Genomic DNA, 18298 nt, shown 5'->3' on the forward strand with positions numbered 1-18298 from the left:
TTTTTGCTTATTAATTATTTCTTACGCCGACCTTTTTGGCAGCTGAGCAACTGACCACACAATTTACGAAATTCGCAAGGACCACGATCCCAAGGTATTAGTATAGTATTAAAGAAGGTAATATAATAGTCATTTGAAGTATTGAAGAAACTCCAAAACTCTACAGACTTGACTTCTAGAAATTTTGCCATTAAGAAAACAAAAAACACTCCCAGTTAACATTAAACATTTATAAAAGGCTGAAGGGATATCAAAAAAATGTTGTGCATTGTAAGTTGTCCAAAAGTCTTGTAAAATGAAGTTCTTGAAAACAGCAGTTCCGAAAATAAGCCAATTTCCTATAAAATCAGAAAGGCTTTGTTTTGATAGTTTTTATATGAAGTTTAAAGATAAAAGTTTTTGTATGCAGTGCATCGTGAATTATCTGACTAAAATGACGTTTATCCCCAAAACCTGTATAATATATATATTAATTGCATATCTTAGTTTTATTGCCATGGAAAATCTACTTTGAAAAATACCAACACGGTAAATTTTTAGACCAACTATATCTACCGGTACCTACGAAATGTCTTTTTTTTTTCATTGAGATTTTTGGACAATTGTTGTGTCCTCAATTTTTATAATGTGTGCTGTAACTGAATTTTTCAGATTCTGAATTGTGTTTAAAATTACATACTTTATTAAATTTATAAAAATGTGACCTACAGTGCCCTTTGGTTCTATTTTTACTGTTACTACTTGTTTTCACAAGTGTTCTCTGCAGTTAAAGATACAGTGATACGGAGCAAGCTAAATTAGCCAAATTATCACATGTGTATTATTTTGTAATGGCATATATGAATTTAGTGATTCCAAAAATTGCGCTCTTTTGTAGCTGAATTCAAAATAAATATCATTTGGAGCTTGGAGTTTTCTGTAGGTAGCAGGCCGTCAAATATATGAATAAATTATGTTTTTTTACTCCCGTCTGTAAAATACCTAATTACACACCGATCTAGCGTGCGGGAAGCGTCACTTTACCACGTCAGTGTCGTTTCCCACGAATCCGAGTCACTTCGGACATTTACCGCACTTGCTGCATAATATACCATTTCTACTGCCGTCTGTAATAGTATATTATGCAACCGGTGCTGTAAATGTCATTTGACTCACGAGTTTATTTGACACGAGCGGAGCGCAGCGGATGTGATGCGAGTGATTTAAAAGTTTACCGAACGTGTTGCATACTATACTTTTTCTACAACCTTCAGTTTTTGGGTACATTTCCGCAAAACAACACGAATGCATTCACTTACATGACTGTCAGATTTGACAAACGTCAAAATTCAATGCGTGAAAAATATTTCCGAAATCATCCGATTGCTCCCAAACCCGTGCCGTAAAATCCTGGAAATATATGAAGTGGCTGAGATCCGTGGGAAACGAAACTGACATGGTAAAGTGATGCTTCCCGCACGCTAGATCGGTGTTTAATTAGTAATTTTACATACGGCAGTAGAAAATAGTATATTATATGCAACAAGTGCGGTAAACGGCATTTGACTAACGAGTTTATTTGACACGAGCGGAGCGAGTGTTTAATAAACAAGCGACTTAAAAAGTTTACCGAACGTGTTGCATACTACAGTTTTTCTACGAGCGTTAGTTTTTGGGTCCATTTTCGCAAAACAACACGAATACATTCACTGACATGCCCGTCAGAATTGACAAACGTCAAAATTCAAAGCGTGGGAAATGTCTTCAAAAACCCGGAAATGTCCGAAGTGGCTCGGGTTCGCGGGAAACGAAACTGACGTTTTAAAGTGACCGTTCCCGCACGCTAAATCGATGTGTAATTAGGTACTTTACAGACGGGAGTAGAAAAAATACCTTATACCCCAATCTAGGTGGCTGTCAGTGTCATTTTACCACGTTAGTTTCGTTTCGCGCGAATCCGAGCCACTTCTGACATTTTCGGGATATTACCGTACGGTTTGGGAGCAATCGGATTCTTTCGGAAATTTTACTGTACGGCTTGAAATTTAATTTGTCAAATCTGACGGTCATGTCAGTGAATGTATTCTTGTTGCTTTGCAAAAATGTAACCAAAAACGTAGAAAAACGATAGTATGCAACACGTTTCGTAATTTTTTAAAGTCATTCGTGACTCTAATGCCGTTTACCGTACTTGTTGCATAATGTACTATATTGATTTGTTTACCAAATAACAATAGGTAATAAAATCGTTTGCAAATTTGATAAACAACATCGACACAAATTAGATTGGGAACGAGCGAAGCGAACGACAGTCAGAATTGAAAAACATCAAAATAACATCCGTAGTTAAATTTTAGCGAAAACATCCGATCGCCTGCCTCTGTGAAGTGGTTACAATTGGGTATTTTAGAGTAAGGAGTGGAACAGTATATTATGCAACAAGTGGCGGTAAATGGCATTTTAGCCACGAGTTGATTTGGTGCTAGCGGAGCGAGTGTTTGATAAATGAGTGACTCAAAAAGTTTACCGAACGTGTTGCATACTATACTTTTTCTACGACCGTTGGTTTTTGAGTACATTTTTGCAAAATAACAGGAATAGATCCATTGACATGACCGTCAGAATTGACAAACGTACAAATGATATGCGTGGGAAATATCTCCGAAAACATTCGATTGCGCCCAAGTGACTTGGATCCGTGGGACAAGAAACTCACGCTTCCCGCACTTTTAAAATGTATTAATTTTAGTAATTTTGTTTTTGGTTTGTTCTCCTTTCAAGGAAATCGAATACTTAGTTTTGGTTAGTTTGCAAAATTTGTAAGATTTATAAAAAATGTTTTAGACAAAATGTATTGATTTTTAACTATTCCTTGATTTATATTTATTTAACTATATGCTTCCATTAAAAAAAATTAACATGTAGGCAAAAGTGTATTTATAGTGTTTTGTAGATATTAATAATGCGAACACTGAGAAGCTGTGAAATAACAGCTAGGAAGCCGGAATTTTTCAAGATGCTCTTTTCTATCACACAACGTTGTTAAAATCACAGCGTCGCAATTATGTTTTTTTTAAGAATAGCAAATGTCCAAAGTTCAAGACGAGAGTTCTTAATGCTGATATTTAAATAATTTAATTTCGACTAAGTGATTTGAGAGATTAATAATTCGCGCAGCTGCCTTATCGGGCTCCGAAAACACAATATTTCTCTTCATTACTGTAAACGAACCCATGATTTATTGCAAGCGTCCAAAGTTCCACTGTAACAATAATTAATATTAATAAAACTATCACTAATTGTTCTCCACACGGAGCAGTGTAGGGAATAGACAAGGCATTTTTTGTTTACATGTGGGATGTGAATTTTTAAAACTTGCTTATTCAGAATCATTGCAAAAAAATTGATTAATCTGAGTGAATTCTAAAATTAAACCTTTGCTAAACTATTGTCATTCATATTAAATATTAAATTTTAATTCCAAATATGCTCATTGTAATGTCAGATAAGCGTAAGCGCAGTAGTATTTGTTTTTTCACAAAATTAAAAATATTACATGCTTAATAATTTATTAACGGACAACTCAACTAAAATTTGGCTAAAAATCACGATCCTGACTTCGACGATACCTGTATGACAAAGCAAAATTAACGTCATTGCAAATGGCTGCAATAAATTGGATAACATCTGAATGTTCCATAAGTCTGATTCATTTTAAGCGCAATAAGCAGTAAGTTTAAAAATGAGGATCTGTGAATTTTTGAGGAAAAAACCTATTTTAATAATATTATGCAAAGACAGACATATTATTTTACTCACTTTTTAAATTTTCCAGAATTATGAAGGAATAAAATTAAAAATTAGTTAAATAATTATTTAAAATAATTAGTTAAAAGCAATTCAAATGTATTCCCTATACAATTAATGTAATTAGTTATTAATATTAATTGCTCTATATTTGTACCAACTTCTATATTACCAATCTGGTCTCTAGAAAATATTATATTTCTGTAGGTAACACCTCTAGGTTTTAATTTTTACTTTCGTAGCCTCCAGAAAACTTAAAATTAATAGACTAGAGCACCCATAGCTCTATTAAATACCTTGCAGTTAATTGCGATAGCTTAAGATTACTAAGGGATAGTTAAATAGCTAAATAACTATCTATAGAAGTGCTACTTGAATGAGATACTAAAATTTTAGATTACTAATTTTTTAAAAAAAATCGAAAATTGGTTATTTCTGAATCGATTTAGACCAATCTCAGTTACTTTCATATACTGTTGCATGTACATGTTTGTCGCCATAATTTAGCAGTTGTTGACGGGAAAAATTCTTAAAGTATATTTAAATCTCAAACCTCTAGAATATATCCACAGAACTTTTATAATGTGTCCTTTTGCTATCCCCGTAAGCGGAATTTTGTGGCATACTTGCCATACGTGGTAGGAATGTGTACACATCCTGCATACATCTTATTTAGGCAACCAAAACTAACCAAAACTTACAAAACTTATTTATATGTTATTTATATATTTGTTATATTTAAGCATCCTGAAATTAGGCCCGTGATGAATGAATCCGCGATTTTAGTAATATAGCCACGCAGTTTTATTATTGTAGTTAAGTTACGTTACAATAAATAGTAACAATCCTGCCAGTGTCGAATTCCACTTACCTAATATGAAATGTATTTGGGCAATTTAAAAAATCCCTTCAACAGACTCGTATTAAAAAAATGTTTCCTATACAATTAATATAATTATATGATAAATGTAACTAATTACTTTATCTGTACCATTCCCATGTTATCCAACTGTAAATCATCATATAAATTGCACTTTTGTAGGTAACATATCTAGTTTTAATTCCCAGTTTTGCAGTTTCACAAATAAAATAAAAATCAATGGATCAGTTACAATAAATTTACTATATATAGTAAAACTCCTGTGAGTGTCAAGTTCTTTACTGAATATAAAATGTATTTTCTCTCTGTAAATATTCGCATGTATAGCGCACCTTCCGAATGTCATCGTTACATATCTTTCCGTCTATGTTCCGTCGAATCTTATCTTAGCACCCCTTAAAGTGTATAAACACTCTTAGTTGACGGAAACCGCAGAGCGAAGGAAGTGGCATATCTAGACAAAGAGACTGGTTGCTCCTTTCATTATGATATCCTTGCAGATTGCCATTGCCGTAGGTGACAAAACGTTAATGAAACACAGGGTTATTTGGTTTTCCAACCTGGCAGGTCATTTTCAAAGCTCACTGTCAATTTACGAAATAGAGAATTTGAATTATACTATATATATTTTTTAATAAAAATTAGATTGTATTTGGTTTGTAGATTTTAGCAGCCGAAATCTTTTGAGCGTGGAAAACTGTGGGGTTTCGTAACGACAGGACAGGATATGCCGTGTTTAGAAAAGCAAGAAGCTGAATCCTCTCATTTCTAAAGCTTTTCTGCTTTTCTAGGGGTGGAAGGGTAATGAACTGGCAAGTCTGATGCCTCCCTGTCTACCATAGAATAGGGAGGCATCAACATCAGGAATAATTACTAAAACTGGATAAAGGACACTTGTTATTACACAACAAGCAAAAGAAGAAGAAGAAGATTAGAAATGGCTTGACCCATAAAAGTTCACTCAAACAAAAGTTTTTTTAAAAACATTATAAGGTCGAACCAAAAACAATAATTTAATTTTTTTTAGTTTTTAAACTCCCCGTTTTAGCGTTCCCACCTTTGTCACTTCCAAGAAGAACCACAACATAACAATTTTTGTGGTGAGTATATAGACGGTTCTTATCTGCATCCTATATAAATGCACTTACATAAATTATTGAGATGCTGTTGATTTTAGTCATAATCATTAAATACTTTTATAACTTAGATTATTGTACCAACTAACCAAAACTAAGTAAAAATTTATATATATTTATATATATATATATATATATATATATATATATATATATATATATATATATATATATATATATATATATATATATATATATATATATATATATATATATATATATATATATATATATATATATATATATATATATACGATTCTAGCAGTTTACTTTATTATGTTGCTGTTTAAGGCTGAACCAATTTTGCAAATTGGGTCTTGCTTATTATTAATTCAGTTAATTATATTAATATATTACATGTAGGTTAGTGGTTACCAGACGTTTATTTCTCATCGACCACTTTCAAAATTTAGCTGGTTTCGGTGAACTCCCTGCCGCTACATTTCTATCATATTCTACATCCCCGTCAAGTCTCCCGTAGAGGATTGGGGTTTCACCTGGACCACTTTGGGAATCAGCAAAGGTCAAAGTTAGGTAAACACTATACAAATGAGGCAGAAAACATTAAAAATTTATATAATAAAAATATATGACAGAGCACAACAATGCAGTGATAGCAAACATTAATAAGTAAAATATTCCTTTAAATTATAAATCAGTTCTGTAGGAGGAGAAAAAAAATTAGTTTGGATATAAAAATGTTTATATTACTACTGTTTTTTAGTTCTGGGGAAAATTTACTGTAGACTTTAATACCGATGTACATAAAATATTTTTTTGAAAATTCTAGTCAACTTTTTTTATAGAGAAACAGCCTTTGTTATGTGTATTATAGTCGTGAAAATCTCCGTTTTTTTAAGTTATTTTTGTTTATATACACCCATAAACAAACTTCTAATATGAATATACAAGCTAAAAGCAGTATTTTAAAGTCACTGAAGAGGGCCTGCACGAACCACGAACTATACGGCGACACTCCAGTGATACGTCCTGGAACTTTCTTTTGGGATTTGAAAACAGATATCGCATAACTTAAATTTCCCCTAAAGGAAATACCTTAGAGTAATCGGATATGAGCATAGTAGAAATTTATCATGCATTTCACACTCACACCAGTTTTTAAATTTTTTATTAGGAAAAAATAAGCAGCTTTGAAGAAAGTAATTGGCATTCAGTTTCCCAAGATAGGGTTTCGTCGAGTTCTAGTCCCAAAAATTTAGCACGCTTTTTGCAAGGGCCTCCCCGGCCGAGTGGAGATTCACAGAAAGGTTTTCTTTGTTTTGTGAGCATTTGAATATCGGTACACTTGTTTCTTGGACATTCAAAAAAAGTTAGTTGGTGCTATACCAGCTATTTAGCAGTACAAGGCTGAATTAATTCTGTCTTAAAGAGTTTGATAACAGTGTGAAGAGATTAAACTTGAACAGTGGTCAGCAAACTGATAAACCCAAACCAAGCCGGTGAGCAGAAATTTTATTGATAAAAAGGATAAATAAAACAGGGCCAAGCACGGTACGCCTTTATGGACCGAGTGGACTTGAGATTTTTTAATTTGAGACAAATTGCCCTTTTCCTGCCTTATTTCAACATACTGCCTACGATTTGTTAAAAACAATCTAAACCATTCCAGATATACCAGTGGACCTTACTTAATTATTAGATTATTTCCAACAGCCTATGAGAAATACTGGAAAGGTAATGTCCAGTAGTCCAATTGGTTGTACGACTACAAAAATTTTATCCCAGTATTTGGTACTCGCGTGTGATGGATGGGTCATCACTGGAGTAGCAGGCGATATTTGAAATGCACAAATTTTTTTCTATTAGGTAATATTTAATCTTTAATTTTGCTTTCGATGATAAAAGTGAAGGACTGCCGATGCATACCATTAACAAAACGCATTTTATACACACCTGATTTTTTTCTATTGTAGTCATGAAAAATTGTAGGTATATAATGTAGCAAAAATATAGAATAACCCAACCTAACCTAAAATATCTTGAACTAAATTCAGAATAATTAATATTTGACAGGTTCTCTCTGATGAAAGTAGCATTTTTCAACAACATTCTTTTGATGTTTGTGTTGTATTTGCCTTCTTATCCGCATCTGAAATTATTTTAGTTTTGAGAAAGATAGGTTTTATATATCGGTACTTTCTAAAAAAACTACGAGGCTGGCAGATTTAAAAAATCCCTACATCGGCCTTTTAAGTAAAGGCTTGATTTGACGCTGATAGTACTTTCATGAAAGTGATCTTAGATGCTAATCTCCAAGACGAAGTAGGTATATATTTATGTATTTCATTTCATTAAATACTAACCTCATTAAACTCGCATCGGTACGATCTCTTTCATGAGAGTAGGTACTATCGCGTGCAAAAAAAAAACTAGAACAAATATGACTTTTCAGTTTGACAGTTTGATAGACCTATTTTCATGCCAACCAACAATTGTCAACCTAAAAATGTTCCTAGTTTTTTTTGCTCGTGATGGTACCTACTATTACCATGAAAACAAGCATTTAAAAAAATAGGGAAAACGTTTTCATGAATTAACCCAAAAACCATTTTAATGTGAAAATTGTACTTTACGTCGCCTGATCTTGCTATCTTATTGACTTAGCAAAATAATAAAAAACAAGGCATGATGTTGGTAGATTACATGACAATGGTTCGTTCAGCTTAGAATTTATCAAATCTTATGTTGTATATTACCATACAGCTTCACTTACATGAATTATTAATTATTCAGTAATAATAATAGCACAAAAAAATAACTGAAAAAATAAAAACAAGGTTAAAAAGATGGCAGACGACGAGACTGAGGAGAAGCAGAGCGAGTCCGGCACGGCACGACCGCGAGTAGTTGCGTCATTGGTTGCAGCCGAACGGTGTTGTCAAGTGGGATCTTATAAACAAATATATTATTGTACGTTTTTGTATTTTTATTAAAATAACGTTCCTTGTCTCGTTCGGGCCCAAAAATAATAAAAAACAAGTTGATTTTCACGGTTTGATTCCGTTTTTTAGGGTTTACCAAAACTGACGTCGATGTAGGTGTACACAAAAACTTTGCCAATAAAATGTACCACAAATCTTAAAGTATTTTCGTTCTCAGTTGTTCAAAATTTAACTTTTCAGGTTTCTTTTCTAATGTTCCGATTATGGCGGAAGGTGATATCCTCAGGCCATCTGTTTAGAGGATATCTGTGGTATATCGTGTACAGTAAATCGGCAAGCTATCCATCATCCCTGGGATGTAGTTTACAGTATATTCTAAGTATATATGCTAACGTATATGCTAAGAATATCTTCGACATGTCCCGGGACATGAAAACTAAAACAAATCTACTTCTATAAATCGGCTATAGCTCAAAACGGGTGAGATAGCCAATCGTGGCAGATGACCAACACCTAGAAAAGAAAATTGGTTAGAAATTATTACGTCTTACGATTATAAAAAAATCTCGTAAGTTTTCTGAAATTGTACGAACTGTCGAAAATAGTGGCCGCCTTATTCTACTTTCCCTACAGTAAATTCGGCATGTCCCGTGACATGAAAACTAAAAGAAATCTACTTCTATAAATCGGCTATAGCTCAAAACTGGTGAGGTAGCCAATCGTGGCAGATGACCAACACCTAGAAAAGGAGATTGGTTAGAAATTATTACGTCTTACGATTATAAAAAAATCTCGTAAGTTTTCTAAAATTGCACGAACTGTCGAAAATAGTGGCCGTCTTATTCTACTTTCCCTATAGTAAATTCGATGCGTCATTTTTTAACGGAAAAAAGTATCGGTTATAATCTCGGGTGTTTCTCGCATAGTTAAATCCCTGAATAATAACATTGGCACGCCAATGAAGTGACGTCGTTCCTTTTGTGAATTGCTTCTTCGGATCCAACGCGGCGTCATTTAAGTGAAAGCTCCGTCTAATTCCGAACTGGGTAAGTTTTGCCAACTTTGGAAACGACTGCTATTCAGGTCTTCATGGGCATCTTCCTAACGAGAAAATTATGATGACATTTAATGTTCTGTGCAAAACTAAAATGCATTTATTACCTTCCTTCTTTTTTTAGACAGCATTGTTTGCTAGTTTCAGTTATTTATGTTCTATATGTTTTATATCGTTGAGATACAATATATAAGATTTATTATTATACAAAGATCCTAGTGTATTATGCAACTACGACCGTTAGCTTTTGAGTACATTGGGTACAATATGTCAATATTCAAGCCGTGCGGTAGAATCTCCGAAAACATCCGCTCTCAAACCCGGGCGGTAATATCCTGGAAATGTCCGAATCCGTGGGACAAGAAGCTCACGTGGTCATAACTAATAATAATTGGATATTTTACAGAAAGGAGTAGAGGAGTAGTTCAGAATCAGGATTGTGAGTTTTAGATAATGTGCATCAAAAACTTTAAATTTTTGCAACGTCAAATTTTTCCTAGACCAATTCTACTAATAAATAACAATATCGATATCTTGATTATTTTTAAAATTTTGGAAGATGTAACATTATTAACCATTTTGGACTGGTGGTAAACGCCCGCCTGGTAAATGACATTGACCATTTAATTAACACTAATAGGATGATCAAAATTTATGAACCAATTACATAATTTTCCAGGCTGCAAGACTTCGTCTGTCCTTTCTACATTGTTACGTTTTTGAATCGACTAAAATCGTTGGGCTTCGTCAAACGCGTAGATGTTAATGGAACTGAACATTTATTTCGTCCCAAAATAACAAAGTCATTAACTATTTAGGTACTATTTAGGCGTTCTCGGTTACACTTTCCTAACTGACTCCCCCCCATGGAGCGGTGCTCGCTTTTATAGATCGCAGTGACTTCTCGCGATGGGTGTCCAATATTAGAGCAGACCTTTCGACAAAGGCGGCTTTTGTGATCATCCTATATTGTCCTCGTGTTCCTAACTTTCGTGCAGCGCATACAGAGCAGGGCCTAACCCATTCGGCTTACTCTTCATAATATTAACGATGTAGAAAATTGAATAATTATATATATTCTTATTTTCAACGGTTTTTTTGTTATTTTACATATTTTTTTATAAAAATTTGAACCGGTTGTTGATTGATGGCCAGATTTCAGGCCCTTTTTCTCATTTTGCTGTTACGTTGACTGATGTAATGGTTCATAAATTAGTTAAGACATTTTTTGTATATATTAGCCATGGGATTGAAGTTTTTATTTATGTCGGAATTAGAAAAGGCTGCTGTTGCGTTGCAATCTACCGCTTGGCTATCAAATCCGGGACTACAATATTGGAAATGTCCGTAGCTGGCGTCTTACAATGACACTTTGTGCACGCTTGATAATTGCGTATTTTTGGGATATGAGAAGTAGAAAAAATTCCTTTGTATTTAAAAAGCGGCGTGGGATGGGTAAAGAGGCATGTTGTACGAATTCTATGATATATGCTAATATAATAACAACATGTGATATGCCAGGAGTTTACAGGATTTCATGCATATGCGGCAAAGTATACATTGGAGAGACCGGACGAAAAATATCAACTAGGCCCAAAGAAGAGCCTTAAGACTAAGACAAATAAACTAATCAGCAGTTGCACAATCACTAAACCGGACATAAAATTTTATTCGATAAAACTAAAATTCTTACATGTAATTCTATCAACGAAAAATCCGAGACTATATAGAAATCTATAAGCAACCTAACAATCTTAACCGCGACTCAGGTCTCTACCTGTCACCAATATAGGAATCAGTCATCCGAAACGGTGTTTACGCTCCTCATTTAGTTCCGCCGCCTCAAACAATATAAAAACAGGCACAGAGTAAAATACTAGCCAGTTTCAGTTAAGCTCTGAACAAGCCAACAGAATGATTGGCGAAACGTTAGCTAGTTCGAGTCAACAAAAACCGGGGCAGGAGGAATCCAGAAGTTTTATAAAAAGTATTACCGTAGCCTGTGAAAGTTTCTTGGCAAAATTAACAATTATATTATTTAATTTTAGTTTTAATTTAAACACTGTAATTTATACAATAAAATGAATTTTTTGATTGACTAACTTCTCTTTTCATATATGCAGTTAGTGATTGTTTCTATCGTTTACGTTTTTATTGTGTTCTGTTCCCAATTTCCACTGCAATGTGAGCAGCTGTAGAGCTAGATCCCGCTTAAATCTCCTTTATTTCACAAAAATCTGTTTGGTTTGATATAATAGAGTAAAAACGACTTATTCTTTGTCATATAGGTGAAGCCCGAACAAAGCGAATAATCCCAGTTTCTTCAAGACAACGGTAAATCAGTAAATCAGATCCGCCCAAGCGCGCCCAAGCGATAAATGAAACGGCACTTGGCGTTATTACTGGTTTTAAAAATTGCGTTGTTCTGTTAAAATATTTGTTTTAAGGTAAGTTAAACATATTTCTTGATATTAGAAAAGTATAAGGGCCTCTTTTTTATTGCTGCTGTTTGTACGTTTCAGAGTATGGTATTTCACACGCTACGCTCTATAGACATTAGAAAAGTAAGTTTAGCTAAAGTAAGTTGGGCAGGTTTCTGAGCGTTTTCATTAGTTCACAAGAGATTGAATAGAAGAAATGTAAATGTAATTGGTTTAACGCGATCCGACTTTTTAAAATTGGCGTATGATTTCGCGGAAGCTAATCAAATTAAGCATCCGTTTAGAAATGGAAAAGCTGGCGAAGACTGGCGAGCGAATTTTAGAATTCTGGAGAATCATAAGTTTTGAGTGACTTTTATTTACAACATGCACGAAACCGCCATAATGTCGAATTCAAATAAACCCCCCAACATGTTTACTATACCAGGAAAAAAGCAAGTCGGAATGTAGCAAGCTGTGAACTAGGACAATTAACGACAGTAATATCTTGCTGCAGTACTGAGGCGACATTTATTCCACCTTCTTTTATTTTTGCGCTAAAAAGAATGCAGGAAAGGTTGACGGATTGAGCTCCTCCAGGTTTTCAAGGATCCTGCATCAATAATGGTGGTGCAAACGGTCCAACATTCTTGCTTTGGCTTAAACATTTTGTGGAGATTGTTAGACCAACGGAAGAAAGAAAGTGTTTTCTGAGTCGCATAAGTTTTATCCAGCTTTGGAATTTGCCTCTCCCAATAACTTAATTTTATTGTCGTTTGCACCTCACACAACGAATAAAATGCAAACTCTGGTCACTGGTGGGTTCAGCAAAATCGGGATCAATCCTTACATTCCTAACGTCTTTGGAGAAGAAAATTTCGTACCAACTTTTTTAAAAGGTTCCAGTAAATAGAAATGAAAATGAATCCCTGACCTATAGTTCAGATGAAGATATCCCTTCAATCAATTTTGTTAAAAAAGATTCAGGTTTTTCGAATTCGTCTTTTCTATCTGATATTGCTGTCATTAAAATCTTCATGCATCTTCTAATCATCATCTTCTGTACTCTGAAAAGCACGTGTTACGTCATCACCCATTCCTGTTGCATTAACTAACAGAAATCTTAATATTTTTTTGCCTGTCACTATACTAAAATTACCAGTTAGAAGAAAAAAAAATCTACAAGAGGCAATTTAATTTTGAAGTTCGGACAGTTGTCTGGCCTTAACATATTCTTTCATTCGAAGACTATCAAAGAATAATATATTTTCTCTCTTAACATGTTCGCTTTGCCCCGGCTTCCCCTAACTAAATAGGTTAGTAAAGACTTTTGGAACGAAATATTAATTTTCCGAAGAAATAAAGGAGTACCGTTATCAAGCAATTAGTACAAAAAACAACGTAAATCCCGTTTCAGTCTGTCCTGCATATTAAACCCTACTCTTAGCTGACGGGATACGTGTTCTCACATTTTATGATTAAATATAAAATGTTTGCATGAGTTTCGAATTGTCTGTGGCCTGCCTCTGTAGTGAACTATTTTTGAAATTTCGCTCTTAAATCTAAGCTTAATATTAAAATTTTTTTTGAAGGTGTAGCCCACCCAGGTCCAAAAAACAACTGATGTATTTTTTACACCTCATTAACTATTGCTATAAAGTATCTAAGCCCCCATTTTTAAGGAAACTTTTTCTTAGTTGTAATAATCATCACATGCCCCACTGATGCTATTCACATCAAAGGTATGGATGAAAAATAGCAATGGTCCCAAAGTCGACCTTTTGACGCTTTTGATTAATCCTGACCGGCTGAGGCATTGTCGTCAGTGCTGCACATATGTTTTTTACCGATACACCATACACAGAATAATACGTTTCTGAATTCAAATAATAAATAATAAAACAAAACGTCTTCCTAATATTTCGTTAAACATTAAATGCATTGTTGAATGTGACAACATTGCAACCAATAAACGCATTTTTGGGGGGGTATTGGTATTGGTATTGGTATTAAAGGGGGGCGCCCTCGCGGGCGTCCAAGCACTTAGGCCACCAGATGGGCCCGTTGTGCCCCCAGGCCGCTCTAGAGGGCGTCCAGAATGCCGCCCCTCCTATAGAAGGTCAGCAACTCCTTTACCCCTCTAAAATGTCGTACGGACCCCGATTGAAGGTTCCCTCCCTCCAGAGCCCGCAGCTCGCCAGCCTCACAGCTGTCCTGGCCGCCTCCATCTGCACCCGATCCGCCAGAGAGGGCAGCCACACCAGAGCCTCCAGGGCCCTCGTGGGCGCCGTTCTCATGGCGCCCGTTATGCAGAGGCAAGCCAATCTCTGCAGTCTGTCAAGAACTAGCCTTGCTCCCGCTCTTTGGGTCCCCCGGGGGGTGGGGGGGTGGCGATTTAAAATTTGCCTATTGTACTACTTCTGCCTGCTTTTGTTAATTTTTTGTGAGGAAAGCAACTTTTTGAAAATGAAAAAGTGTTTTTGAATATTGCTACTATTCTTGTGCATTTGTGATTATTATTGCAGACTAGCGTACCCAGCAGACTTCGTACTACCTCAATCGATAAATAAAATACCTAAACTTTTGTATAAAATAATCTTAAAACAAACAAAACGACCTCGTTGCATTCTAAGCCTATCTACTTCATTGTCAGTGAGTGATTATAATTTAATATGAACTTTTACTACATTTTATTTAGAAAAAAACGTTTATATGGGAAAAAGAAAAGGTCTGTTTTTAGGGTTTTCCCGGCAATTATTATAATTTTTCGCATCTTTTAAACCTTCCCTAGACCTCCACGAACATTTCAAGACGAGGATAAGATAAATACGTTCTGACGTTCTCGAGTTTTAGCGAGACTGACGAACAGCAATTGATTTTTGTTTATATAGAGAGATTTCTAACAAACGCCCATGTGGTTGGCATCATCTTCAAAAGTGAGCAATATTTGTTTAATTTAATTGTTTATAATGTGATTATGAAATTTTTAATATTGTTAGTGATTTATTGCTCCTCTCGGGAATTATTTTCTCCCTCCTACGTGGTCATCATAGCAACCATTTATATTTAAATAACACTCCGCACCCCACACGCCCTTTGCCCAAATGCCCACAGTAGCATCAGTACAATAGTAATTTTATGAATGAATTATGCGGTTTCTTTTACTTAGACCTCTGTGTCAACATTAATGAAATGGTTAAGAACTCCAAGTAATCGGCACAGGTCATCGTCGATAACTTTCTCGGAATGTTCTTATTGGCGGTCCTGGTAAACGTCGTGGGTCCTCGTCGAATCCCCTGCAACGTTGCAAACTTGTAAGCCCACGTAACGAAAAAGCTCATAAGACGAGACCCTAAAGTTGGTCGTAAGAAGGCGCCTCCGGGAGCTTTGTTTGCTTTATGTTCAAATTAGTAACTAAACGAGAAGCTTACGTGAGCTTTGTAGTTTGGGCAAGTTGCAAGTCAGAACGGCTATAAAGTATAGGGCGAGTTTCGGTCAGCCGCGCTTTATTATGCTCTAGGTATAAACACTTGTCGAACTAATTTAACTTATTATCTATAGTCCTACACGACTGTATAGTTCAAGAGGTTTATAGTTGAACGAAGTAAAAATTTCAATGCTTGATGTCGAGACACGGAAAATTTTGATGGGCGAAGCCCCGGACGTGCTTCAACGTTGCTAAGTGAGAGTTTGTCAAGTCGCTGAGAGTTATGGACAAACCTATTTCCTACCATTTTTTTTTGACACAGGTCGTCAATTTATTAAACTTGATTGTACATTTTTAATCTGTTCAGGACGAGTTACAAAGAAAAGTATGCTAACACACAAACAGAAACTTGTACACAGTGAAAACTTCCATTACCGGACACTCACGCTTCCTATAGTTTCGTCCGCTTATTAGAGGTGCATGAAAAAAAATCAACATAAGTCGTAAATATGTATTACTTTTATTTCTTTAAAAACATGTAGGTCAATGAACTTTAATTATTTATTTACAAACTCCAAGATACTAGTCTGACGCATATTTATTGTTTTTTGATTTAACAAACTTGACTGAAAATGATCAAAATTTTTAAGATGTTAAGCAAAAACTTTTAGATCGGTAATTATTTTTAAGGCGTCATTATAGCTGTTAACTGTGCTAGGTTCCCTACTATGAGAAAGAATTATTGAGTTATGTTCATTTCTCTAACACATGGTTCCAGTTCCAAGTATCGTAGATAGTGGGATATTCTCTTCTGGATCCCATTCCATTGATGTAGAGAAATCATTATTTTTTGAAAACCAGCTTTGTTTGAAACAATTTTCTATGGATTTTTTTTTATGGTTTCTGACGAAACTTTATTCTATTCCGGGCTGACTTAATAAAATAAAATATTTACAGACTTAGCTAAATCTGACGCGGATATTACTTGATCCATCTTTGATAAAATGTGCTTCAATATGAATCCACGATAATAGAATTTAACATCCTGTATGATACCCGGATCCAGAGGTTGACATACTGATGTCGTATTTGGTGTCGTAATTTTACCTCATGGGGGTGCGATGCTGCGTTATCCAAGAGTAATAAAAATTTTCGCTTTTGTAGGGCCAATTTTCTATCAAATTGTAACAACCATTCATTCATAATGTCTCGCGTCATCCATGCTTTCTTGTAAAATTTCCATATTGTCGCTAAATTTTTAATTGCTACATTTTTAAATGCCCTAGGTCGGACAGCCTTTCCAATCCCGAGCAAATCTTTTTGTTCTGTCATATTGGCACAAAATAAAATTGTAAGCCTCTCCTTGGAAAGCTTTCTACCACTACATTTTTCGGATTTCAAAGCAAGTGTTTTGTTAGGTAAGACTCGAAAGAAAAGGCCAGTCTCATCGGCATTGTAAACATCGTGTGGCTGATATCCGAGGAGTAGTGTGGACAACTTATCTTTAACCTGATTTACATCTTCTTGAATCACGTCTGCTGATTCTCCGGAGATACACTTAAAACTTGTCGCATGTCTCTTGCGCCACTTTTCCAGCCATCCATTGGAAGCTTTAACATTTCGAACATTAAGTTTTTCGGCTATTTCTTGAGCCTTGGCCTTTACTAAGTGCCCCGATATTGGAATGTTTTGACCTCGCAAACGAGAAAACCAATCAAAACACACTTTGTCAATTTGAAGTCTCTCAGTTTTTACAAAATTTCCTTTTTGATCAATATTGCTTCCCGACTCCCATTGTACACGAATGCTGTCCTTATTTTTCACAATTTCCGGCGTTTGAGTTTTCCCAATTTTAAATTTTTCTGAAAAATTTTCCTTTCGAAACGTTAACAATTTCCATTTTTTCTCGCAAAGTAAGAAGTTTTTTAGTAGGTGCCATTTTAAAAATTGTGGAATCCACTTACGGCATTTGCTTGCAAAATAAAAGTGCAAGTCACGGAATAATGAATAATATATGACATGAAAAATGAAAAAAAAAATTTAAATCAGGAGAATGTTGTCCGCGTCTGTTTAATGGAGTCGGTTAAAGGAGTTCGTTTTACAGGTAAAAGGGTAGGCAAATATTTCGTTCCAAAAAATATGTCCGTTTAAAGAGTGTCCGTCTAATAGAGGTGATCGTATTGAGAGGTTTCATTGTATAACTACAACATATGTCACTAATATCTATACAATAAGTTGAAAAAAGGGGTAAAACAGGTTATTCCATTCGAGAAAAAACTGATTGGGGAAATCTATATCAGTCTCTTTAAGGGACCTATTACAAAAATTGATACAAATTTTTAAATAATCTCAATTTATTATTAATATTTATCGGTATTGTATCGGTATCAATTTATTATTAATATTTATCGGTATTGTGTTATCTTCTCAAGTGCCAGACCCCCTACGTTATTATTAAGTCATTTTCGCCACATATGCCCTGTTTTTCCAAATCGCTCATTTTTTGTAATAAATCGAGCTGGGCATAGAGCGTTAAGTTTTTACACAGAGCTGGTACTAATAGTTCAACATTGCGGCAGTAAAATTTGATACTGTTTTTTGATCCTCATTTTGTTATTTTTTTATTGGCTATGATAACGGACTGTCCTCTGAATAAATTAATAAGCGAGTGACGGAATTCATAGTGCTTATT

At 34.8% G+C, this 18298-nt stretch overlaps 1 protein-coding gene across 1 annotated transcript; it reads right to left on the minus strand.

The window, feature by feature from the left end:
• Positions 1-9719: 9719 nt before the first annotated feature.
• LOC132708502 (tigger transposable element-derived protein 6-like) lies at positions 9720-17545 on the minus strand. Its single transcript, XM_060680868.1, is given in 3 exon segments — positions 9720-9806; positions 16714-17494; positions 17496-17545. Coding segments are annotated over 3 exon segments (918 nt in total).
• Positions 17546-18298: the final 753 nt, after the last annotated feature.

This window comes from Cylas formicarius, unplaced genomic scaffold, assembly GCF_029955315.1.
Source record: "Cylas formicarius isolate icCylForm1 unplaced genomic scaffold, icCylForm1.1 PGA_scaffold_10__41_contigs__length_53128322, whole genome shotgun sequence".
NCBI classification, from domain to species: Eukaryota; Metazoa; Arthropoda; class Insecta; order Coleoptera; family Brentidae; genus Cylas; species Cylas formicarius.